General features: G+C 36.1%; 1 protein-coding gene across 3 annotated transcripts in view; it reads left to right on the top strand.

Moving 5' to 3' along the window:
- The window catches only part of flt1 (fms related receptor tyrosine kinase 1), a 41,698-nt gene extending 15,922 nt beyond the window's left edge, over window positions 1–25,776 (top strand). Inside the window, exons 11-30 of one of the 3 annotated variants that reach the window (XM_055182396.2) lie at window positions 4,560–4,680; window positions 6,756–6,864; window positions 7,487–7,792; window positions 11,287–11,433; window positions 11,527–11,658; window positions 13,106–13,212; window positions 13,294–13,429; window positions 13,510–13,614; window positions 14,016–14,129; window positions 14,828–14,916; window positions 19,984–20,113; window positions 20,271–20,368; window positions 20,444–20,566; window positions 20,655–20,766; window positions 20,860–20,959; window positions 22,682–22,787; window positions 24,067–24,170; window positions 24,268–24,331; window positions 24,408–24,499; window positions 24,807–25,776. In XM_055182396.2, the coding sequence (XP_055038371.2) occupies window positions 4,560–4,680; window positions 6,756–6,864; window positions 7,487–7,792; window positions 11,287–11,433; window positions 11,527–11,658; window positions 13,106–13,212; window positions 13,294–13,429; window positions 13,510–13,614; window positions 14,016–14,129; window positions 14,828–14,916; window positions 19,984–20,113; window positions 20,271–20,368; window positions 20,444–20,566; window positions 20,655–20,766; window positions 20,860–20,959; window positions 22,682–22,787; window positions 24,067–24,170; window positions 24,268–24,331; window positions 24,408–24,499; window positions 24,807–24,990 (2,479 nt within the window). In that variant the 3' untranslated portion in view covers window positions 24,991–25,776. Of the gene's footprint in view, window positions 1–1,005; window positions 2,431–4,559; window positions 4,681–6,755; window positions 6,865–7,486; window positions 7,793–11,286; window positions 11,434–11,526; window positions 11,659–13,105; window positions 13,213–13,293; window positions 13,430–13,509; window positions 13,615–14,015; window positions 14,130–14,827; window positions 14,917–19,983; window positions 20,114–20,270; window positions 20,369–20,443; window positions 20,567–20,654; window positions 20,767–20,859; window positions 20,960–22,681; window positions 22,788–24,066; window positions 24,171–24,267; window positions 24,332–24,407; window positions 24,500–24,806 lie in introns of those variants that run through there. The other 2 variants (XM_055182397.2, XM_055182399.2) reach the window with 2 other exon arrangements.
- The last annotated feature ends 997 nt before the right edge of the window (window positions 25,777–26,773 follow it).

The following is a 26,773-nucleotide window of genomic DNA, read 5'->3' as shown; positions in this document are numbered from 1 at the left end:
TGTGTGATGTCATTTGAAATCGTGTGCAAAATAGTACGTGAAAAGATGTTTGTAACTGTATGCTTCTCATTTTGATACTCTTACTTTGCATTTCCTTTTTTTATCAAAATGTTTTATGACACCTCATATGTCTAATTTCGCAAGAATCACCCATAAGTGTCTGCCAAATGCATAAATGGAAATTTCCATAATTGTTTTCCGGAAAACAAGACTTAATCTGTTATCAATTATCGCTTATCAAGTAAATGTAACTCGGCGAAGAAGGTTTAGATATTTATGCTTGAAACAAGATAGAAACTAAGACATTTTGTTGTTGCAGTGCAGTTAAATAACGTGCACTTTGGCTCAAACGATGGGCCAAAGTTTTTTATAAAATCAAACATTTCCTGAAAGTTTTACTCTACAGTATGACATGGCCTTTGTTGCTGTAAACTCTGTTCTACTCTAAACGTGTCCATTTTTAGACCAGGCTTCCCTTTATTGTACTGTCACCATGACATGCTTGATTTGTCACATTAGCTCGACACATTCTTTGTGTACAAAAATGTAAAGAACTAAATATATTACCGAAATCTATTTAAAATCTCCCTACTGAATAAGAATCATTATAGAGTATATAGTGGTGCCAAAAAACTATTTAGACACTGTTAGTAACTAAATACAAATTTATGTAAAACGCAATGTATACATTTTATGACATTCAGTAATATAAAAAGTGACATCTGGAATTTGGAGATGCTAAGTGTTTGATATTATGTATTATATAATGCAAAGGTTATGGTATTTTACTATACATGGCAATTAATTATGGCATTAAATAAATGCAGAGACGTTGATTTATCTCAAGTGTAAAGTGTCCAAATACTTTATGAAGCCTTTTAAAAAGATCATTTATACACAAGTACTGCTGTAAACCCATCAGCGAGTGAAGTTAAGATAGCATGTAAAAAACAACTGTTTAAAACTTGATCATTGAAAGGTATTGTATGTACGTTCTGTTGAGAGGTCTTGACTGGCTGGATCCTGACTCAGGCCCTTATTCTTTATAGCAGCCCGGCGCGGCTGGCCTGACGCTGCGGTGGAGGAGGCCCAAGGAGAGTGGAGTTGTGGGCCGGGCCGGCCTGATAGCGGCTGGATGGGCCTGAGCTCGGCCATGGGAACGGCAGAACTCTTATCTCAACCAGGCAGGAGGCGCAGACGGGCTTCCTGTGCGAAAAATCAGAGCGCTTTTCCTCTCGTTGTTTGGCTTCCTCCCCGACGCGAGACAGCTTCCCAGCAGCGTAATTGTCCCTCCGTCTTCAAACGTGGCACAGTTCGCTTCCTCAGGAGCTTGATCTATTCTTGAGAGTCCCTGATCCCACACTCCCCCCCTCACTTGAGGTCCCCCACCCCGCCAGTCCCCCACATGAACGAGTTACTCACCTGTCCTGCAGCAGAGACACTTAAAACGCCCCCTACAGAACCACCATCCTAACTATGGATTAACCCCAGCCCCCTTCTCCGCTACTGCCAGTGCCACCTTTCTTATCCTTCCTGGATGGTTTCCATGGCAGCCATCCCAGAGACGTGACTTAAGGCAGGCCATCGCACGCGCCCCCATGCAGGATCCAAAAAGGGAAGGATATCTCTGCACCCTGGAACTAGATTCTTGTTTTAATTTTTGCTGTGTTTTATTTTATTTTTTTGTGCAATTTTCCATCCATACACTGCCGACACTGCCTGGTGCTGCTTTGCTTTTTGTGTTCTTGAGTGGTACTATAAAGGATGTATGAACTGAGTCTCAATCTCCAAGCCCAAATCATCTGTCATTGTTCTAACATCCACAAAAAGCTGTGAGTTCAGATTGCACACGATGAAATCTTCTGTATCTACATCTTGACGTGAGCCGAGGAATGCGGAGAAAGCAAGGCCCACTATTCGGATTTCAATTATTTTTCCGAGCTAGACTTGGCCCCGAACGCCTGCTGTGTAGGAGTTTAGATGGGCCGAAAACGAATGACATCAGTTCTGTGTCATCCTATGTCAAATTTCTGTCACAATCTTCCTCTTTATGATAATGCTGTGTTTTACAGTTGCTTTATTTAGTATGCTAATGTGTGTGTGTGTGTGTGTGTGTGTGTGTGTCTGTGTTGTTAAGTGTGTATGCATGTGTTTATTTGGAAGAACAGCCATTTAGGTATTTGTGTGTGAGTGACTGGGATTTCTACTCTACGGGTCTTTCCTAATATGATTCGTCCCTTTTTATACAGATTGTCTATGAGTAATATATGATTCTAATATTTAATAATTTTATACAACTAACTTACTTATGGTAAATCTCAGTAATTGCCAAATGTGTAAGAACACTGATTAAAAAATGTATTTTGTAATATCTAATGTATGTGTTTATATCAAATGTATTTGTTTTTACATTAAATTTGCTTGACATCATTTGTACAATATGGTCTGTTTGAAAAAAAAAATGTGTATGTGACCCTGTCTATGAAAACCCATCTAAAGTCATTTTTTACTGTTTTCTACATGCAGTAATCCTATACACTGCAAAAAATGATTTTCAAGAAAAAAAATCTTGGTTTTTTTGTCTTGGTTTCAGTAGAAATATCTAAAAGTTCTTGGATTGAGATGCTTTTTCTTGAAGAGCAGAACGGCTCGAGAGGATGGGTCTAGTTTTCGGACCGAAAATATCAAATTTGGGTGTTTTTGTGCTTAAAACAGGCAAAACAATCTGCCAATTGGGGTAAGCACATTTTTCTAGAATTTAATGTTTGAGAAAAATGTTCAAGATTTTTTTGCTTACCCCATTGGCAGATTTTTTTTGCTTGTTTTGCGCACAGAGTCGCTTGGATTTGATGTTTTCGGTCTAAAAACTAGACTTATTTTCTTGGGTCGTTTTGTTCATTAAGAGGGAGCATCTTAATTTGGGAATTTTTAGATATTTTTACTGAAAACAAGACAAAAATACTAAGAATTAAAAAAAAAAATTCACAGTGTATAATGCATTGTGTGAAAATATAACCTTGTTATTGTTAATATTGACTGAGTAAGGTCATGTCAAAGATCGAAATCAATGATTAAAATCAAACTTTTGATGCTTCTAATCTCAAAATTAGATTTTGAGACTTCAGAGACAGAGTCACAAATATGAAGATAGCAAAAGTGTAGCTGATTTAATGACTGATATAATAAACTGTACTTTCTTTCAAGGCTTCAGCAAGCATGCATTTTTAAGAAAAACTAAACTGTGTAGATTTTACATGACCTGAGATTTCTGTTCACATGATCAGTTTATAATTCTGTACGCAGGCACACACACAGCCTGATCTTACATTTTTATGAGTTGGCTAATTCGTATAAATTGATACAAAGTTAATCATGCAAAAACGTACAATTATTTTAAGTAAGCAATAATTGACGACGGGCCGTTGATTATAGAAAATAATGCACACCCAAGGTGGTTACACCGCAGGTGTGCATTTTTAAAAAAAAATAATAATTTAAAGGACCGAAGTCAATTATTTCGCTTATACCACAGTTACCAAAAATATTGCTCTGGTGGCTATTTTTTAAAACATTTTAAAGGTAAAGTGTGTGGTTATTAAAAAATAATCAACACCCATGGAACATTTCTCAACCAATCAGAATAAAGCATTCAACAGCACCATGATATAAAAACAATAATGAACCCCCCCAACCCTATTGTCACAGGGGTCAAGGCAAAAATTTACAAATGTTGTCGAATGAATTCATATGAATTAGCCACCTCATAAAACACGTATGAATTGCCCTGAGATAGCGTTGGCACACAGGATACATAGATGTTAAAGTGTGTGTGCTGGTATGGATCAAAAATATGTGTGTTTGTGAAGGAACGAATGAACTGTGTGTGTGTGTGTGTGTGTCTTTGTGTGCGTGTCTTTGTGAGAGTGAGCGAGCAACTCTTCCTGGAGAGCCGTGGGAGCGTGGAGTGTGTGTTCGAGAAATGCTGTTGTCATGATCAGGGTGGGACGTATGAAGACAAAAGACTCAATGTCTTAGCCAAATAGGAAAAGCAATCAGAGAGAGTTGTCAAAGCCAGGGAGGGGTACAGGGCGGTGGGCATACAGTCACGGACACATACCCATCACCGTGGCCCACGTTCAAAAGATTAGGAACTTTACAGAACTGGCATGGATAAGATAATGGTGTAAATGCTTGGAAGTTGTTGCATAAAGTCCGTGAGAGTTTGGGAATTTTGGGAGGCACGGTTGGGATGATTTACAGACAGGAAAGGGAACACATCCCAACCCCACACGCTGCTAAATACAGAACACTCCAGTGAGTGTCATCATATCCTGATAGGGACGACACTTAGACACAAAGCAAAAAAAAAAAACTAAAATAAAGAAATTCCTTTGAAAAAATTCCATGTAAGATGACTATAGTGAAAAATGAATTCCCTAGGGATCTGTGATCGGAAATTCTTCCGGTTCTTCAGTCCACAGCTGCGCCACACATCTGTGTCTTGTTCACGACATCATTCTCTCTTCCTCTTTCTCTTGTCTCGTCTTCCTCTCTCTAAGATGTGAAGAGCCTCCTCCTTCCTCCTGGATTGCAGTCAGTGGGAAGACAGAAGTCACGTCGACCCACAATCCCATCCTGACCGTCAACCACAAACGGGAAGTGTTACAGGGGAAGAATAAGGTGAGACTGATCAGAAGGGGCCGATTAAATTTGTACATGAGAGAGCACATGAGAAAGCAAAAGCAGAACTCACCTGGGATCTAAATTACACAAGTTAATCTGCACTCCCAGAGACAAATCTGTATAGCAGTCAGTTAGTCGTGTAGAAATGCAAGTGATGGTTAACAAGGTGTCCTTCCTCTTTCAATGCTTAAATTATTTAGTTTTCACCTTATCCAAAATATAATTCATCCTGTACCCAGAAATATCTTCCTGAATCAACATCCATATCAATTACCTACCACAAATATATCAAAAAAATGTATTTATCATTAGTAATATGTGTTGTGAGGACTTCATTTGGACAACTTTAAAAGCAAATTCCTCAATATTCTCTATAACTTAGATTTTCAAATAGTTGTATTCTTGGCCAAATATTGTACTATCCTAACAAACTAGCGGTATGCATCAATGGAAATCTAAATTTAAATTTTTTTATGACCCTTACAATTGGTTTTGTGGTCCTGGGTCACATATTTGGTAAATTAGAGTAGTTAAAGGTGATGCTTAATGTTAGTGATAGGGTTAGGATTATATTTGGTAGCATGTGAATCTAATGTGTCTGTAAAAACCCATCTAAAGTCATTTTTAGTAATTTACTGTTTACTACCTAAAATCATCCTGAATAGTGTAAAGAACAATTTTTGAAAATATATCCTTGATATCTTTAATGTTCACTGAGTAAGGTTACGTCTAAAATTGAATTAATGTATAGAAAGCTAATTTCAGTTTTTTGTGCAAAATAAAAAAATATAGAGTAAATGCTGTCTTTAATTTCAGTATTAAAAATATTTTTGAGTACAGTAAATATCTGAACATCTTGAATCTGAGGGTGCAAAAAAAAATTTAATATTGCATGTAAACTTCCAAATTAAGTCCTATAATAATGATAATTAAAAATGTACAGTACTGTGCAAAAGTCTTAGGCCACCACCACCAGACTTCTTGTGATGTCCATCAATATTTATTTTTCAAACTATTTTATTAAGATATGATCAGAAAATACAGGAAATATGTACAAAAAATAAAAAATAAAGTTTTCAGTACTAAATGTCTTCTTTAGGCATCGTCGGTGTTTAGTGTGACCTCTCTTGGCACTAAACACATATTGAGCGTTTTTGAGCAGAATGAAATTACTCCCATCACTGTTTTTAACACAACTTGTGTTGGCCCTTTCATTTATTTTAACGTGAAACAATGCCTTAAATGGCATGACACACAAAATGTGTAAAAAATTAACACATCATTTTTTGCAGTGTATAATCCCATATGACCCATACAATGTTACAATGTATTGTTGGATATTGTCAAAATAAATGGTCAAAATATGTACCCCAGCTGTCACTGGGGCTGTATCCTTTTTAAAAAGTACAGCTTTGCATCTAAAGACTTCATATTAGTACCTCAAAGATACATTTGGTACCAAATATATACATATCTATACCTAATGGTACATATTAGGACCTTTTTAAAGGGTACTGCCCCAGTGGCAGCTGGGGTACATATTTTGACAATTGTTTCCAACTGTGTGCTATAAATATACCTGTGCGACTTATAGCTTTTTTTCTAAATCTATTATAAACACACATTCCCTATTTTAGTGATTGTTGTGTATAATTATTTTTATGTTCCTAATGCCATAATTAGATAATGAGACTTTAGCCTGGACTTTAATAGACGTGTATATGTAATCCTGACTGAACAAATTCAGTATTCACCTTTAAACCTCGAATTTATTTTGTGGCTAGATGTAATATGAACTATTGTTGAATTTTTCGCTTTTACGTCACATAACAAAACAAAGGAATTCCCTTTAAGGTAGTTGGAGTTAGTTTAGGGATTCGGTGCTTGTGTTTGATTGGCATGTTGTTCAACAAAGGATGTTGGTCTAGGAACACGGCCCACTTCATGCAGCAGTGCACATTGCATTCTGATGGTATTACGCAATCATTTCTAGCACGTATTTAGGAAAGTGAATGGTCTTAAAATCTCAATAATGTTCAGTGTGGCTGAAACTTTTCTTTTTGTCTCCACAGACTATAGGAGTTTTAACAGTTGGTGAAGCATTGATATCTGGTATCTATCGGTGCATTGCATCGAACCTCATGGGCAGAGATGAACTAGACATTCATTTCTATGTCACAGGTACTTAATGTGGTTAACTATCTAATTACATCCTAAACGTACAAACCCTTTAACCTTGTGTATTACATTCAAATGTGTTTCTCTATCTCTCTCACACACACATACACACTCAGAAAGAGACATTCTTGTCCCTCCCGCCTCTATCCCCTTGTTTTCGAGGGTTCGCTTTCAAGCTGTGCTAAATTGAGCCGGTGGATGTAGCCCATCCTGGCTGTTGTCATGGCGACAGGGTGGAGGAGTGAACAGGAACCTGTGGCTCTTATCATACTGCCTCCCCGTGTGCCGCATTATTTGGAGAACGCTGGTGGTGTTCGTGAAAGATAAACATTATCTTCCATCAGGAAACCCTAGAGCAGTTTCCATGGGAAATTTTAAATAGCTAAAGTAAATAGGGAGCCTTTACACTACCTTCTTATTGCTGCTCGTACTGACAATGGCTATTCAACATTGTCATCAAAGGTTACAAGAAATCCTACTCAATCCAAAATGGTTCTCGGTCTTTATTGTTCAATGGCCTCAGCCAACTTTGTTGTTGCCAGTAGGTCTGCGTGTATTCTGTATCAATGATCTATAAGTCAGTACAGGAAGTTGAAACTGAAACTTCTTTTGTGCACTATTACAGATGTCAAAGAAGGCTTCGTCGCATCTTTAGAGGAAGAGCCCAGAGAAGGCGAAAACCTTCGCCTGGTCTGTATAGCCAATAAGCACCTCTATTCACACATGTCGTGGTATAGAATAACAAATCACTCCACAGCATCACAGGAACCTTCAGTTCTCGGTGGGGTACTTACAGAGGGACAGTACTCGCTTACCCTGCACCTCCTGCTGAAGAATCTGACCGAACAGGATTCAGGAAAATACCGCTGCTCGGTCACACACCTATTTACAGGAAAACAGGCGAACCTAGACACACCAGTGGAGGTCACAGGTGTGTCTCTAACAGTTATTGTGTTCAACACACATATACACACTCATAAAAATGCATACACAATAAAGGCCCCAAAAATGGTCTTTGTTGGGCTGTATGGTTCCATAAAGAAACTTTAAAGAGGACATATCTAGGAACTATGACTATGGTTGGGTCCCAGGTGCTTTAATCAGCCTAGAAAATATGAAAAAGAACAACCCCATAACTTAGTTTGGTAAACCATTCTCTGCAAGCATGTGAAAAAATAGGTCATTGAAATTTGGCTACCCTTGTGATGTCAGAAGGGGATAATACCGCACCTAAATCTGCACTATCCAACCACAGCACTGCCATTTAGTGAATCAGCTCATTTGCATTTAAAATGACACACCCAAAACGGCACATTTTTGCTCACACCTACAAAGTGGCAATTTTAACATGCTATAATAAATTATCTATATGGTATTTTGAACTAGAACTTTATATATGTACAGTGGGGACAACAAAGATTTATTTTACATCTTTAAAAAGTCTTGTGAAATGTCCAAGGTGCCATGGTTGGATTGTTCACATTAAAGATATAGCAGAAGAAGATTTTCCCGAATTTTAGAAAAAACCGCCCGCTCTACTTAAAAAAAACTTAAACATATCATCAGAATGATTGACAACTGGGATGATCAATAGTCTTGATGATCCACCCGAAAAAAGAAAATCTTGCGTTATACCTTTAAGAAGTGGTATTATCCCCTTCTGACATCACAAGCGGAGCCAAAATTCAATGAGATATTTTACATGCTTGCAGAAAATAGTTTATCAAAACTAAGTTACTGAGTTGTTCTTTTTTACATTTGCTAGGTTGATAAAAACAGCGGGAAGCCAATTATACCACTTAAACGTGGAAAAAGTCAGATTTTCATGATATGTCACCTTTAATGTGTTTTATCGATGGATTTTAATCAAATGGTCTTTATTGTACCACTATGTACTTGTGAGGTACAAATAAGTACTCTGTAGGTACAAAGTTGTACTCTTTGTACAAAAAAAGCAATCCCTCTCCATATGGTGGAGTTCTCCATATAAACAGAGAGATGCACCACACACATAAAACAGAACCCATTGGGCTGCTATTAGATACTGACTTAAGTCACGTAAGGATGTGCTTGCAAACACCCACATATTTAGAGACAGAGGCGGAAAGAGAAACAAAGAGTAAAAACAGAGCTAAAGGGGTCCTTGGGAACAGGGTCCTGGAGCTTCCTGCGGCCCCCTCTTACTCCGAAGGCTGCGTGAAGCAGAACCGCTTTGGTGTGGGAATCAGATCTAGTCAGGAGGAAGAACACACAATGGCACTTCCCACTATGCCACATTTACAGGCTGCTTCACATGGCCAAAGAACAATCAGCCAATCAGCCGCTGTCACAAAAGGAAAGAGACAATAATCAATTGTGTCCAGAAGGAAAATATCTGAGACAAAAGTCAGCTTAATAGAAAACAGATTTAATTTTTCTCATATTATGAAATAGTTTTATGTAATCGGGGTAAATACGTGAATACTTCCTTGCTTCAGGTTTTATGTCAATTATGTTTATTCTGCACGCATTGTACAAGTGTAAGGGTGTACTCACACGACGCGTACCGTACCATACCAGAGTACATATGACCCCAAACTACGGTTCGTCTGGCTAGCCTGATCGCTCCGTACCATAGCAGGGTGGTCTCGGGAACGGTTCGCTTTGATTCGGGTGCAGGACATTTGCGCCGGAATGCAAAACTTCAGCTGTCATCAGCTGCGTTTCCATTTCTCTTCAAAATGCGCAAATTGAAGTAGCTAATTAAATATGTGCCCAATGGAAACATGGCAATTTCGCATAAACTCGCATAAAAATAAAACCTGTTGGAAAGCATCTTTTGCAGTGATTTTTGTGTGAGCATATCAGTGAACACCCCAGACCACTCTGTGAGTTTCACGTCTTTGTAAACGAAAGTTTAACGCATTTTAGGAAGGATTGTTCCTGTGCACCTATACACCCATTGTAGAGGTGGGATGTGAAACAATAAACACCCGAAAATTCTCGGGGCAGCCGCATATGTCGAAATTTCAGTCAAACCGTTCTATTTCATCATAAACAATCTGAAAACAGGGCTTTAAGTTTAAAATACCGAACATGAGTCCACGAGGGTGCACCGGGGTCGTATTTTTTGGACAGACTTGAAAATAGGAAATAGGAAGAGAAGTTGCCCGTCAGTGTGAACTCCTCCCTTCCGTCGTCTGATTGGTCGTATTGTTTTTCGCAAGGTCTTCTGGGTTGCTAAAGTGCCCAAAGCCTGCTGCAATGCGGGCTTCGCCGAAGACCGCTTCAAGGGTGCAAAGGGGGCGCCGATGAGCACACTTCAAAGCCTAAAAATGACAGATGGGACACCCTACAGACTTGTAGACCTCAAACTGGGAGCCCCAAGATTGTGCCAGCTTTAGGACATTTTTAAAAATACATTAATTTATCATAAATTATGTGTAATTAAACCTTACAAAAATAAGGCTACTAACCAACAGCATTACATTGTATATTTTAAAACGCTTTGTTTAATTAAAATCTTATGTTTTAGCATATTATATGTCATGAATTTTTTTGGGGGGGCCACACAGGGCACAAGATTTAGGACAGGGCCACAGAATAGTTGTGGTCGACTTCATACGACGTCACAAGCACATGACATCAAAATACTGCAAGAGTGATTCAGGAGTCGACTGCTTTGTATGCTTTCGATTCGTTCTCGCAGTATTTTGATGTCATCCACATGTCGGTTTGTGCGGCGCCATATGAAGTTGAACACACCTGTCGCTATGCTTTTTGAAATGACTAATCGTGAGAGAACAATATTACGTTTCAGTCGCATAAAATCGGTTAATGGAAACGGCATCAATTCGCAATAGTTTTTTGTTGACATTAAGAAAATAACGCTAAAGTTTTGCACAAATCTTTGATGGAAACGCAGCTACTGTAAAACACTCTGATATGCACAGCACCAATACAATGAACTTTATCACGCATACAGTATCTTCCATGTTTTCTTCAAAATAATCCCATCTTTAAATGACGTTAACATACTCAACATACAATCGTACTCGGGTACGGTTTGGTCTGGTTAAGGATATTACTGTGAGTACACCCAAAGGCTATCCGCTGCGAAAGCAATAGCAGGCGTCCTTGGCCGGCTAACCCGGAAATATTGCTGGAGTCCATGAATTGCTAAATGTGTCATTAAGACAATCAGAGGAATTTTGCTGAATGGCACAATTTCAATGTATGCAATTGAAACATTCCTGGCTTTAATCTGAAGTGAAAGAAATACAACTCACAAAGCACTTCTGTAACAATAGAGGAACACAGCACATGTGCACCACATAAATCACTCAGTTACTTTATAAGGCTTCCCAAGATAAAGCTTCCCTTGAGCTTTTTTGGTGTTAAACTGAATTAGTGCGAATGACCCTTGACCCTAAGCCCATATTGTAGTTTTGCAGGCTCCTGTGTTGCTTCAAAACCTGAGCGATCACAACGTCAACGTAAGCAACTCGGTCACTCTTTATTGCCCTGCTAAGGGAATTCCTCATCCTAGTATCACATGGTATAAGGACCACAGCAAACTCCAGCAGGTGTCTGGTAAGTGGAAATGCATCTGAGGATCTGAATGCACTAAATAAACATTTAACAAGAACAAGAGTAGATGATACTAATCATTCTTTTCATCTATAGGCATAATGCTATTTCCCGAAGAAGGAACTCTTCATATTGACCGAATTACAGCTGATGACCAGGGACTTTATACATGTGAGGCCACCAATAAGAGAGGATCTGTGAAGAGCTCCGCCCACATTTGGGTTTACAGTAAGCTAAACTACTGAGAGTTAATTTGTCGTATGGCGAGTAGGCCTGTAGTGTCAATTTGACTGACATGTCAATCATGATTTAGTTTCATTATGTGGGCAAGTTATAGGGTTGGCATACAAAAAAACGAACAGTTTTATTGATTAATCACTTTAAAAGTTTATAAATTATAAGTTTATAAATGAATTTCAGGTTAAATAACTCAAAACTGCAATCTGCTTTTTGCTTACATCTCCGTTTGTAACATGAAATTGCAGTTTACGTTACATATACAGTATATTTATATGTTGAAGTCAAATTATTTTAAATTAATTAAATTGTACCTGGCTGCTTAAATGATAACTCATTTAGGGATGCTCCGATCGATCAGCCGATGATGCTTGCTATGCTTCTCAATCATAGACTGTAACAAAAGATGCATTGATGCATTACGGTGAAATGCCACTACATCCAAAAGCCAGAGGGCGCTCTCGTGCATAAACTCAATATGCGTTGCAGACGAAGAAGCATACACACGCAGAAATGACTTAAGCATATTTATATTGCTGTTCATCAAACCTTTTCAAGTATTTTCATGGTAATCAAGAATATGTATAATAATTATGTTTGACGAGTGTTGCTTTTTCAAATGCATGTTATAAATGACTCAAACTAACAGTGATTTTAGATCAAAAGTAGTCTAGTACTAATAGCTGTGAATATTATCGGATGTGCGATTCAGAATAGTTATCGGCCACGTATTACGTATTAGTGTATATGGGCATTTATCGGAGCACCCCTAATTATAATACAGTAAGCTTGCCGTTGTGAATTGGGGTAGGGTAACTTTTCATTATTACAAATTATTTATGTATTTGCTCAATTTTTTTATAATAGATAAAAAATAATAATGTTAGATTGATACCTAATTTCATTTCCCCCCAAAAATGTTGAATTCAAATAATATTTGAAGGACCCCTGGTGATACCACCACAGACCCCTAGGGGGCCTCAGATCCCTGTGGCTCACAGTACTGCATCAAATCTTTTTAATTTGCCCCTTAGTTTGTATAATCGTCCCAATATCAGATTATATGCATGAAATAGTTGGAGTTAAAAAGTTAACATTTATTTCTTCATATCATTTCTCTCCGATCGGATGCTTCAGAGCTGATTTCAGACATTCATGCTGTTCAGGAAGGAAACTGTCTCCCATTTTCATTTCCCACAGATGGCCTCTGGTTTAACCCTTCAACCATTTTACTGTTTCTGTCTATTAAAAAGGGGGTGGAGTCAAAGCGAATGGGATAAAATGAATTAGCCAATTGTGTCTACCTTCTCCGAGTACTAATTTTGGAAAGGGTCTGTCGGTCAACAAAAGAGAAGCCTTAAAAAGGCGTTTTGTTTTTTTCTTTTTTAAATACATATTTTGTGGATGTTGTGACAACACAGATTTATGTTTCCTGTAGGTTCCTCTGATTTTCTTTCGCTGGAGATCCCAACTCTGGCGTGTACATGCGTGGTGGCCACTCTCTTCTGGCTGCTTCTCACACTGCTGATTCGTAAACTTAAACAAGTGAGATATAAACATATGTATTGTAAATGATAGATAGGTAGATATAGGTAGATAGATTAATACTTGTGTGTGTCCTTTTAGCCAAACTCCATTAATGGAACAGCAGAGTGCCTGCCAATCATCCTGCACCCAGGGGAGGAGCCTCTGATTGAGCACTGTGATAGATTACAGTATGACCCCAACCAATGGGAGATTCCACGTGAACGTCTTAAACTGGGTAATATAGAATTATGTGTCTGTAAATGTATAATTCTTTATACTGTGTACTGATATAGGTGTCATTGTTGTTCTCTCCAGAAAAGCCTTTGGGTCGAGGGGCATTTGGGCAAGTAATGCAGGCCTCTGCTTTTGGAATCCGTAATTCTGCCTGCTGCACCACGGTGGCTGTTAAAATGCTTAAAGGTATATTATTAAACCAAGTTACAAACTGAGAGACGTACTGATGTATTTATTAAGTAAGTATACATTAAATTACACAAGAGACCCTATAACAGTGGTTCACAATCTGGGGGACGCAAGATTGTGCCAGGGGGCCCAAGATTTATGACATTTCATAAATTAATGTTTCATAAATTCAGTAAAATTAAACCTCTAGTAACTAACATTGTATAATTTAATATGTTTTGTTGTTGAAGTTTTATAACGTTTTATGTCATAAATTTTTTCTTTAGAATACCACAAAGGGATCCAACATATGCATAGGGGGACCGCACCGTACACAAGGGGGCCACATGCTGTAAAAGTTTGAGAACCACAGCCCTATAATACTGTGAATTGTTGTTTTATCTGTGTTGTTCCTGCAGATGGCGCTACACCCAGTGAACACAAGGCTCTTATGACAGAACTCAAGATCCTCAATCATATTGGTCATCACTTAAATGTGGTCAATCTTCTCGGTGCCTGCACCAAACCAGGAGGTGTTAATGATTGCATCTGCCTACATTCAGATATAAAATTATTAAAAAAAACTTAAATTTCTGAGTTTTAAAGGGGAAATACAAGATTGTGTGTATAAGTGTAAAATTATAAATACACTACCGGTCAAAAGTTTTGAAACACTTACTCGTTCTTTATTTATATTATTTCTACATTAGAATAATAATAAACTCATACATGCTATGGCATAACACAAATATAACTGTTGGAATTATGTTGACTAAAAGCATCCAAAATAAATCAGAACTGTTATATTTTATCATCTGAAGAGCAGTCACCCTTTGCCTAGAAATTGCAAAATCATACTCATGTCATTTTATCAAGAAGCTTCTTGACATTTTACCTTAAGATGAACTTTAAAGAATATTGAAGGAATTTACGTTGAATCTGGGTTCTTATTGACTGATTTTTCTTTAATACTTAATCTAAAATATATTTTAAAAAAAATTAGTTTTTTCATAATAGAAATGAATCTGTTTGGCACAGTAAACATGAAAGTAATTTAAAGCATTATTTAACCATACACTTTTAGCTTAAATGATTTTTAAGAGAATTGTTAACATTTCAGTCGTGTTCAAACTTTTGACTGGTATAAATAGAGAAGAGATACGTTAATTTACAAACCAAAGATATGTTATGCTAAATATCATGTAATTCTCTTTCCCCTTGGTGTTTTCAGGGCCTCTGATGGTCATTGTGGAATACTGCAAGTTTGGCAACCTGTCTACGTACCTTAAGAGCAAACGAGAGGTGTTCCTATTGAATAGGGTTAGTATATTTCTCCATCCATTCATCTGGGTACATAAAGTGTACATAATGTACTAAATGTCACAGTATTTTTAAATACAAGTTGTTGGTTTGTGGTTCTGTTGGTTTGATGACCTACATGTGCCTGCTGTCAAATTTATGACCTTCTTTCATTTCCTTTTAAAATAAATAGACCAGTGTTTACCAAGACAACAGTGTTTTACTTCCCTCTGTGTGATTAACAGTTTGTAAATCTAAAAGTTTTGTATCGTTTATCTTGCGCATTGTAATGTACACATATTCATGTTTTTAGAGCACTGATCTAAGAGCAGTGTGAACTAATGATAAAACGAAATGAGTAAGTGAAAATCTAAGACTTCATAACCTGGAACACTGTAAAAAGTGAATACATTTCAAATTTAAGTTGAGATATCTTACAATTAAAGTAATTTTTAAAGTAGATCAATGTAAAAAAAAGTATAATCAATTTATTATTATAATTTTATTATTAATAACGGGTTTAGCGCAATTCAACTTTATTTTATAAGTTACAGCAACTCATTACTACTGTAGCTGTAAAAAAAATGCACCATTTTTGTCAAATCAAAAAAAAATTTAAGTTAAAGTTGCATAAAAATATAAGTTAAACAATTTTTACTTGTTTTTATAAGTTATTTCCAATTATCACAGGTCAAAACTTAAGATAGTAGGTTGAATTGACTTGCAAAACCAAGTTGCTTTAACTTCATGCTGCAGTTTTTTTTACAGTGTGCAAAAAATGTTTACAGTAAACTTTCATTTTTTTACAGTGAAATAATAAGAAAGATTTTAAAAATGTTTCAAATAAGAATGTAAAACAAAGTCTTGAATCAAATAAGCTTATTTATGTTACTGTCCATATTCGCTATATAGACTAATAAATACAGCATAAAGTCAATTCAACCAACTATTTTAAGTTTTTACTTGTGATTAGTTGGCATAACTTATAAAGATAAATTAAAATTGTTTAACTTATTTTTTTTAAAGGGGACATTACATATTTTAAGACTTTACTAAGATGTCAAATAAATCTTTGGTGTCCCCAGAGAGTACGTATGTGAAGTATCATATAGATAATTTATTTATAGCATGTTAAAATTGCCACTTTGTATGTGTGAGCATAAATGTGCCATTTTTTGGTGTGTCCTTTTAGGGGGGACTGAGGGCGTACTCACACTATCCAATCCAAACCGCGATCGTGCGCGTTTAAACCTCCAAGCCTGGTTGGTTTGACTAGTGTGATCGCTCTGGGCGCGGTTTGGTTAATCGTGCCCTGGCCAGCTTGCAGAGGTGGGCTGCAGCAGCCAGTGGCGGGACTAGAATTTTTTTAATGGGGTGGCCAAGGCTACTTAAGGGGGTTCAAATTATGTGTAACCGTTTATCAAAAGCATGAATGAATCTTATAATCGCTGATTAGGCCTACTTCACATTACCCCACATTAGATAAATATTCTGCATGCATTACTAGATAAACATAATGTAAACCTTTCTACTGTATTTCTCACATCTGATTTATTGTCTGTTAAAGGGATAGTTGCAAAACAAATAGCAAAACACCATAGATTACCTGCAAAAGCAAGTATCTTGCTCAAAATCCTTTAGTTCATCTCTCAAAAGTAAATATCGGTGTCAATAAACATGTCAGTGGCATCAGAATGACAAGTCCTTGTGTCATTGTGTTCGGATAAGGGAGTCAAATTGCTTAGTCATGTTGTCAGTGTAGGTTACAATGTAAATTGTAGGTTACACCTTAGTGTATGTGGGAGTTTGATTGCAAGAGACTAGACAAGATTCACATTTACACTTTTACTGTTTGTACTGTAATTTGTTGACAGACCAGATGAGACCATCTGATTCTGAATACAATTTTGTCCTTCCATTGTCAGACATTGTAACATTGTGTTTTGCTCCAGCTATATAGATGGTTTCATCGGACGCACGTGCATTGACGCGGTTAAGCGTCTCGTCAGAACTTTACTTCTGATTTCAGTTTTCTTAATGGTCTGACTAGTTGCTAAACTGAACTCTTAAACACATACCTAATCGAAAGTAACAAATGTTTTGGTTTCCTAGGTAATCTACGTGTTGTTTATTTTGCTTGTTATATAAATAAACTAAGTTTAAAGTACTTTGTTGTTATTTATTCTTAGCGGAGTTTACTGGAAGTTACGTGTTGACCACAAAAGCCGCTTGTTTATGTTGTTACTGCTGAAACTGTCTATATATATATACTTGCCAGTTGATGGTTTATAAGAAAGTCAAGATATACCTGGGAGAAATTTACCAATTCAGAATAGATGTAGACAAAAAAGTGGAATAATGGAATATAGAAATATTCTTGACATATTATGACAACTTGTTCAGCCATTTTGCATGTAAAGACTTATACTATGAACAAATGCCTAAACATTTTGATCAACATGACATGAGCAATTGATAATGTAGGAAACAGCAGATAATTGTACATAATCATTTGCATGGATGTACCAAAGCATTTGCAACTTCTTCAAAGAAATAAGAAACCGCTTTTTTGATCTGCACAAGTGACACAATGATGTGAAGATTGAACAGGTATTCAGAGAAATGTACCAAAGCGACTGAGAAAAACTGTAAATGCAAATGAGCTGATTTCTGCACTAGATTGCAGTGCCGTGGTTGGATAGTGCAGATTAAGGGGTGTTATTATCCCCTTCTGACATCACAAGGGGAGCCACATTTCAATGACCTATTTTTCACATGCTTGCAGAGAATGGTTTACCAAAACAAAGTTACTGAGTTGATCTTTTTTCAGAGGTGTAAAGTACTCAAGTAAATGTACTTCGTTACTGTACTTAAGTAATTTTTGGGCTACTTTGTACTTGTACTGAGTATCAAAAATATAAGCAACTTTTACTCTCTACTCAATTACATTTTTGATTGGGTATTTGTACTCTTTACTCCACTACATTTGAAATGACACTTAACGTTACTCGCTACATTGTTTATTCGTCAAATAAAAACGAGACGAAAGTGTCAGAGGGTGATGATGGATAAAATCTGTGGTCGCCATGCACACACACAACTGAGGGACTTCATGTGGGGCCACGCGCAGTATGAAATCAAAGTACTGCGAGAGCGAATCAAATTCATATGGAGAAGTCTGGTCTCGCGGTACTTTGATGTCAAACGCTGAATGGCTTGCGTTGAGCCACCGTAGCGGGACATCTGCGTGCTGCGTATGTCATAAACTGTAGAGAAAAGTTAGCGTCTTATCTGAGAGAAGAGATAAAGCGCAAAAATATGGATGCATATCACATTTGCTTCTGTCAAGGGACCCTTTGTTAAACATGTGATGCTGCAATCAAAACAAAAGTGATGCGCGATTGCAGGAGGGCCATCCCGCAACTCAAAGGCAAGCACAAATGTTTTATATACTCTGATGCTACTTTATCAGCTAACCTGAGCTGGTTGATATAACTTACTATATAAGCCAAAATAAACCAGCGATGTCCTGTACTGATTGCCTAAGATTGATAATAAGTGTACAATTTCACTGTCCTTAAATCAAGTATGCTGTAATGTATTTACTGTAAAGAGGGATTCATGACTGAAGAAATGTAGTGCACCTAATGTGAGATGTGCTGTTACGTCTAGTCGTCTACTACATGTGTTTTCAATTAATCTTTCAAATGAACAACTTCACGTTTTTAATATGCACATTTCTGTTACTGTATATTAACTGTAACAACCTACTGGACTCTAATACTGGAATTTTTGAAATATTAAGATTACAACTTTTTTAGGATTGGCCTATGTAAGAATATTTGGTAACACTTTACAATAAGGTTGATTAGTTAACATTAGTAAATGTATTAACTAACTTGAACAAACCATGAGCAATACATTTGTTACAGTATTTATTCATCTTTGTTAATGTTACTTAATAAAAATTTAAGCTTTAATTGTTTGTTCATGTCAGTTCAGAGTGCATTAACTAATGTTAACAAGATTTTAATACAGTATTAGTAATTGTTGAAATTAACAAAGTTTAATAAATGCTGTATAAGTGCAGTTCATTATAAGCTCATGTTAACTTAACTAATGCAGCTAACTAATGAACCTTATTGTAAAGTGTTACCATATTTATATAACAACAGTTAGGCTATATATTTGTCAGCATGGCACATTCAAGTACACAATGACACTAGACTAAAATTATATGGGTTTAAATTAAATTTAATGTAGACTAAAATCTCATGGCATTTAGTTGAATAGAATTAGACTAAAACTAAATGAATTCAGATGACAAAAATAACTAAAACTAAATTAAATAAAATTTTAGTCAAAAGACTATGACTATGTTTAATCTGTGTTTGTTCTGCCAGGTCAAAATTTTGAGGTGTTTGATTTCTTTTTTTAAATTAGGAAGTAAAACCTCATAAATAAACTTTCTTGGTTTTCACTGACCTACAATGTCTCTTTGTGTTGAGGACTAGTGCATCTTTAAGCCAACATTCAGTACGAGTAAAAATACTTAAGTACTTTTAAATTGGGTTACTTTAATACTTTTACTCAAGTTGTATTTAAATTGGTGACTTGTAACTTGTAGTGGAGTAATTTTTACAGTAAGGAATCTGTACTTTTACTCAAGTATGGCTTTCAGCTACTCTTTACACCTCTGTCTTTTTTACATAGGTTGATAAAAGCATTTGGGGTCTATATGTTGACTGTACATTTTTACAGTGTAGAAAAGATCGTATTTCATTGGTTATATCAAAATGCTCTTTGAAAGTTTGTGCTGGAGTAACATCAGTCTAGAGTGCCTGCTGTCATTCAGATCAACATAAGCCATTTAAAAAATCATATTTTTAATTTACATATTAAATACAGTTTTTACAGTCTAATTTGTGATTAACGCATTTATGACTATTCAAACATAAATTCGCATTTAAACCTACATCTAAAACTATCTTCACTGTATAATTCAAGTGTGCCAATCATCATCATCGTAATATCTTCTTTATATTCTCTTACTCTTTCTTCTCCTTACGTTGTGTGACTTTTACTCAGGTGATGACAAAAGAGGAAGGCACGATGGAAGATGGAGGTCACCCGCGTTTAGTCAGTATGTCTAGCAGCCGAAGCAATGCCAGTTCAGGATTTAGTGAAGAAAGAGAAGAAGATTCAGAAGAGGACAGTGGTGAGATGCCTTCACACGCATGTTAATTTGACAAAACAATTGAATGTTTTTACCATCTAACACTTGGTGATCCATCGAGTAGAAATGATCAAATGGAGTTGATACTACAGTTTAGGTCAATATGGTCAAGTCTTGTCCTAATGCTTATCTATCTCAGATTCTCCTCCTGAATCCAGCAGTCATCTCCTGCTTGAGGACCTGATTTCTTACAGTTTTCAAGTAGCCAGGGGTATGGAGTTTCTCACGTCTCGAAAGGTAAAAAAGAATCCACTTTGTGTTTCATGAATAGGTTGTAGGAATAGTATCTAAACTGAGATTTTGTGTCCGCAGTGCATTCATAGAGATCTCGCAGCCAGAAACATCTTGCTGTCCAACAATAACGTGGTCAAGATCTGTGATTTTGGCTTGGCACGAGATGTATACAAAGACCCAGACTATGTGCGCAAGGGAGATGTGAGTGCGCTTTGTTAAAATGGGTTTATTGTCAACAACATAATTGTTAGTTATGGGAGTTAATGTGGTGGTGTGTTTTGCTATGAAGACACGGTTGCCGCTGAAGTGGATGGCCCCTGAATCGATCTTCGACAAGGTCTTCACCACTCAGAGTGACGTGTGGTCCTATGGTGTCCTTCTCTGGGAGATCTTCTCACTTGGTACTGTTTTTATTTCAACTTATTTAAGCATATGACTTTTAAGGACCTACAGTTAGTCCCAGTTTTAAACATCTTTTGCTGCGTATCACACAGGAGCATCTCCGTATCCAGGAGTAAACATTGATGAAGAGTTTTGCCACAGACTGAAACAGGGAACAAGGATGTGCCCACCTGAGTACAGCACCCCTGAGATGTAAGATCTCACATTTGAACCCTAACAATATAGAAATGTTTAGAGGATAATTGAATTATAGAATTGGTTACACTTTACAATAAGGTTGTTCATGCATTAGCTAACATGAACAAACAATGAGCATTTCAATCAGCATATTATTTATATACAGTTTTTCAATGTTTTACTATGTTCTTACCTCAACTTAGACAAATTAATACATCCCTATCTTCTTTAATGCGTGCACTTAATCTTTGTACAGCGCTTCATGAATGTATTAGCATTTAGCCTAGCCCTATTCATTCCTTATGATCCAAACAGGATGAATTTAGAAGCCACCAAACACTTCCATGTTTTCCCTATTTAAAGACTTTTACACGAGTAAGTGTGGGTGCACAAAATAAAACTCGAAGTAAACTAAGTGCTCTTCGACTATACAATATAGTTCCCATTTTTTATAAGCTTAAAATATCGTCACGTTCCATATATTTGTTTTCCTACTATGGAAGCCAATGGTTACAATCAGCTGTGTGCTTACTATTAATTATAAAAATATCTTCTTTTGTGTTCATTAGAAAAAGGAAATTCATACATTTAATTTAGAACAACGCGAGGATGATAAAATGATGACAGAATTTTCATTTTTTGGTGAAGTATCCCTTGAATATTAGTTCATGTTAGTTCAGTAGCCTAGCTAATGTTAGCAGTTACAACTTATTTTTTAATTATTAGTAAATACTAAAATGCTGAAAAACTAAGATTAATATGCTATAAAGGTATTGATTGTTAGATTTTTGCTAATAGATTTACTGATGTTAACAAACAAAATCTTATTGTAAAGTGTTGCCATATAGATGGTTCCATCCGACGCATGTGTGTTGTCGCGGTTAAAGGGACATTCCACTTTTTTTTTAAATATACAAATTTTCCAGCTCCCCTAGAGTTAAACATTACATTTTTACCGTTTTGGAACCCATTCAGCTGATCTCCGGGTCTGGTGCTAGCACTTTTAGCATAGCTTAGCACAATCCATTGAGTCTTATTAGACCATTAGCATCGCGCCTTAAAAAGTCACGCCAGAATGAGAGTATAGTCCTAGCCATATCGGCCTAGAAAATCGCAACGTTTAATTTTCTGTTGTCCTTAGTACACGATGTAAATACAGAGTCAAGTTTTTAATAGGAAAAATATCCAAACTCTTTGGTTATTTTTTAGCATGATGCTAATGGTCTAATCAGATTCAATGGATTATGCTAAGCTATGCTAAAAGTGGTAGCGACAGACCAGGAGATCAGCTGAATGGATTCCAAAAAGGTACAAATCAAATGTTTAACTCTAGGGGAGCTGGAAAATGAGCATATTTAAAAAAAAAGTGGAATGTCCCTTTAAGCGTCTGGTCAGAACTTTACTTCGGTTTCAGTTTTTTTAATGGTCTGACTAGTTGCTAACGGAACTCTTAAACAAATACCTCATCGAAAATAACAAATGTTTTGGTTTACTAGGTAACCTACGTGTTGTTTATTTTGTTTGTTATATAAATATATTGCTTGATGTAATTTATTCTTAGCAGAGTTTACCGGAAATTACGTGTTGACCACGAAAGCCGCTTGTTTATGTTGTTACTGCTGAAACCGTCTATATTCAATGTGTAGAAGCTGATACTAGTAACCAAACATAAGCTTGTAAATTAATAAAGCTTAAAAATAAAAAAGCAGTAATGGTCTTGTGGTATTTAAATTACAGTTACGGCATCATGTGCGCATGCTGGGAAAACAACCCTGAAGACCGGCCTTCATTCACAACTCTAGTGGAGATACTAGGAGACCTTCTGCAGACCTGTGTCAAAAAAGTACACAAGCACAGAGGGAATATAAATATAAATCATAAGGGCATTTTTTTTTAATTGAGCTTTCCATTGATGTATGGTTTGGATTCTAAAGAACAAAAAAGAAATAGGAGATCAAACAACATGAGGGTCAGCAAATGTGTTATAACACTAAAAATCTAAATATTGAGAAAATTGTCTTTAAAGTTGTCCAAATCAAGTCCATAGCAACACATATTACCAATGATAAATAGGGGAGAGTGGGGGCAAAAGTAAAAATTTTCAGAAAACTTAATTTTAAAAGATAATGTTATAGACAGAGATATATTTTTGCTGTGGTCAATAACTCACAAGTGTAGTCTATCAATACTAGGTGGAATTTTGTAAAAGTGTAAAACGACTTCGGTATAAATTCACTTTAAACATAAGTAGTGAATTCTTACTTTCGACCTCACTTGCAGGGACGAAAGTAACACAACAAAACAAGATAGATTTTTGTGTTACACTTTTTTTTTATTAAATATACATGACTATGACCTTGTTTATATGTAACTGCAAACATATTTTGTAATTTATCTTCATAAAAATAATGAAATTACAATTTAATTTTAAATATCAGTTTTATTAAATGTTTTAAAAGCAACCGACAGTACAAACTTAAATTGTTGAGAATAAAACTTTTTTCAACAGTTTGAACACTATGTAAATAAAATTAAATCAAATTAGAATAATATAAATTTTCAACATAATACAGTATAGCAGCGCAACAAAAGTAACAAGTGTTATTTTCGTCCCGACAGGATCTCCTCACATTTAAACCCGATTTACTTTTATTTTAAAAAAACTCAGAAAGGTCAAACTTCAGAATGTGTTATAGCACTAAATAATCTGTAGATTGATCAGTATTGTAACACATGAAACCAGAAACCCAACGCGTCATAAGAACAAAATGACGCTTTGGGAATTTACTTATCGTGGTTGAAAACACCTTTCTAGATCTACACTCAGAAAACAGTGAGTAAATAACACGATATTTGTCAGCTCTGTCAAGGGTTTGCGTGCTAAAGATGCTGTCATAGTTTGGGATGCAAATGTTATCAGGGCTTGGAGAAAATCGCTTAGTAACTTTCGTCCCGCATTACTTTAGCTCCGGTTCTCACCTACATTGGTTAGGTTGGGAAATGTACACAATATCTTCATAGAACATGATTTTTACTTTATATCCTAATGCTTATTTGTATAAAATCAATAATTTATTGTTGGCTATTGCTTTTAAAAACTCTTAAAAACTTTTTTTTTCTAGGATGGGAAGGATTATATTCCACTAAACACTTTTATTTCCGGGGAAAGCAACATGGAGAATCTTCACCACATGGACACAAACCAGAAAACTCCTGGGAATCTGATGTAGACATTTGTCTTAAAAATATTTGTTTATGCAACAAATAAAGTATATAGCTTTTGAATTGACTAATATGCATATTAATTTCCTTGTGTATTTCAGCAACTCAGAAAAAATCAAACCCTTGAACACTTTTGAGGAAGATTTAGGCAAAGTAAACCCTGATGTAAGTTTTTGATACATCATCGCACTTAAGCAAAGTTATGAACATTACATAATATCTTTCTTATATTCATCATCAGGACAATGAATCAGACAGTGGAATGGTTCTTCCGTCTGAAGAGTTAATTCAGGTGAAATGGTCGGACCGATTCAAAGCCAAAAATATCAGCAGGTAGGCGCCGTGCACTCAAAAATCCACATGATAAACTATGTTAACTTACTTTTTAATGCTTGCACTCTTAAAACATCTAATGTGTTGTCCTTAACTAGACACATCTCCGTGTTATTTTTGGAACAACACACATCTTGTGTTGTTCCTTTAATTTATTTGAACACAAAATGACACATAATGTGTTAAAATAAAACATAATGTGTTAAACAGGATAACACAAAACAATGTGTTAAAATGAACACATCCTTTTTTTAGAGTCTAGTTACATTAAATAATTGTACAACCGTTTTTTTTTTTTTTTTTGCAGATTTTTCTCCAAAGGTCAAAACCATTGCATGATGCTGCCTACAAAAATGCTCCCTTGCATGAACAGCGCCTCGTGTCACCATGATGGGAACGTTCCTAATACTGCACCTCATGTGTGTTACTCGGAAAGATGCTGCGCTCCTCCACCTGACTATAACGCTGCTGTCATTTACCCCTGTTTTTAGCACACTAACATCACTTTCGCAGTAAAAAATCACATCCGTTTCATGTTAAAAATGCTGCTTATTTGGACTGTTTTGCATTTTGTTCCTTAATCTGCTATATATACGTGTCCTTTCATTGCAGTATTTTTGAATGCATTCTCTCACTGACTTTCTTCCCATTTCAAATCTCAACTATCTTACTCATTTTTATTTTACTATGTTGTAAAATGCAACTACTGATCAGTAATTCATCTCAATCCTTTAAACTTATATCTCTATATACTCTTTGCTCTGTTAATCTACACCTCTTGTCCACGTTCTTGTCTTAGTAGTCACAGAGCAGATAATGTATATTTATAAGCTAATGAAATGCATTTATTACAGTCACTGCTTGTAGGTACCAAATGTTTAACTGTAGACACTGCATCACAGTTCTTGTGCTGCAAAAGCTATATGCTGGAATATTTCACTGTAGAATATTTATTTACATACAATACCTTAATAGTAACCTCTGAAAATATTGTTTCTATAGTGTATTTAAATATGAAAAAATATTTTCATTAAATCTCAGTGAAACTTTGATTTTTTTTAAGACTTTTCCACATTTTTTTAAGGTAGCAATGTTAGTACGTGAGGCATGAAAGTTACATTTTACAGATGCTTTTATCTGACTACTAAGAGTGTGGAAATCAACAAAGCGATTTTTCTTAAAGGGATAGTTCACCCAAAAATAATCCTTTGTCATTATTTACTCTCATCAGGGTTCCCACGGGTCCTTGAAATCCTTGAAAGTTTGTGCATCTGGGGGGGGGAGAAATTTAAGGCCCTGGGAAGTTTTTGAAAAAATACATACATGATACAGGTCATTGAAAGTGCTTGAATGTAGTTTATGCAATAAGTTTTCTGGAAAAAAATCCATATTATTTTCTGCGTAGTGTAAAATAATATTGTTAAAATTCTAGACTTTTTAAGCACACGTGCTAAACTGTTCGCTTTAAATGCTTATATCTTCTGTATGCGAATGTTGATTCATACCAAAATGCTTTTTTGCATAGTTGTGTTTGACAAATAAAAACGTCTCTGGTTATGTATGTAATTGTTGTTTCCTAAGAAGGGAACGAGACGCTGCGTCTCCCTTGCCATACTTCCTGCGTCCCTGTAACATCGTCTTTGGCAATATTTCAGATAGCGATATACTTCCTGGCTCCCGCGTCACCCTGTCTTTGTTGTTAAGCAATCACCATTGGTTGAATTTGATATACACATTCAGACGAACTTACTCTTGGGGGCGTCCCCAAAGTGTCACCGCAGTGAGGCAGCGCAAGTTCCCTCGAAAGGGAACTGTTACAATGTATCTTAAAAAGTAACATGATGTAACCTTGCTCTCACATGAAATGTGTCCCCACATTTAGTCCTTGAATTTGTGGGTATTGGACCTGGAAAGTCCTTGAAATTTGAAGTTAACTAAGGTGTGGGAACCCTGTCTCATATTGTTTGATCTCCCATGTTCTCTATTTTGAATTCTTTGGTTACTAGAGGAGTGGATGGTGAGGCAGTCACCATCCACTCCTATAGTAACCAGAAAAAACCTTATAGCTTCAAAATGACCAAAAACAAATAACTCCATGGACACTTAAATGAAAGGCAAAAATGTGACAAAAGTAATGCGTTTTAATGCGCATTAATGTAAACATGGCCTTAAATTATATTAAATAGTCAAGTAAAGACATTTACTCTGCCTTCTTTTGGATATTGCTGTTGTTTCAGGTTACACACTTTTAAAGAGAAACTTCCTAAAACTGCC

The sequence above is a fragment of the Misgurnus anguillicaudatus genome, chromosome 25 (assembly GCF_027580225.2).
Source record: "Misgurnus anguillicaudatus chromosome 25, ASM2758022v2, whole genome shotgun sequence".
NCBI lineage: Eukaryota > Metazoa > Chordata > Actinopteri > Cypriniformes > Cobitidae > Misgurnus > Misgurnus anguillicaudatus.
This window is presented reverse-complemented; position numbering and strand designations above follow the sequence as displayed.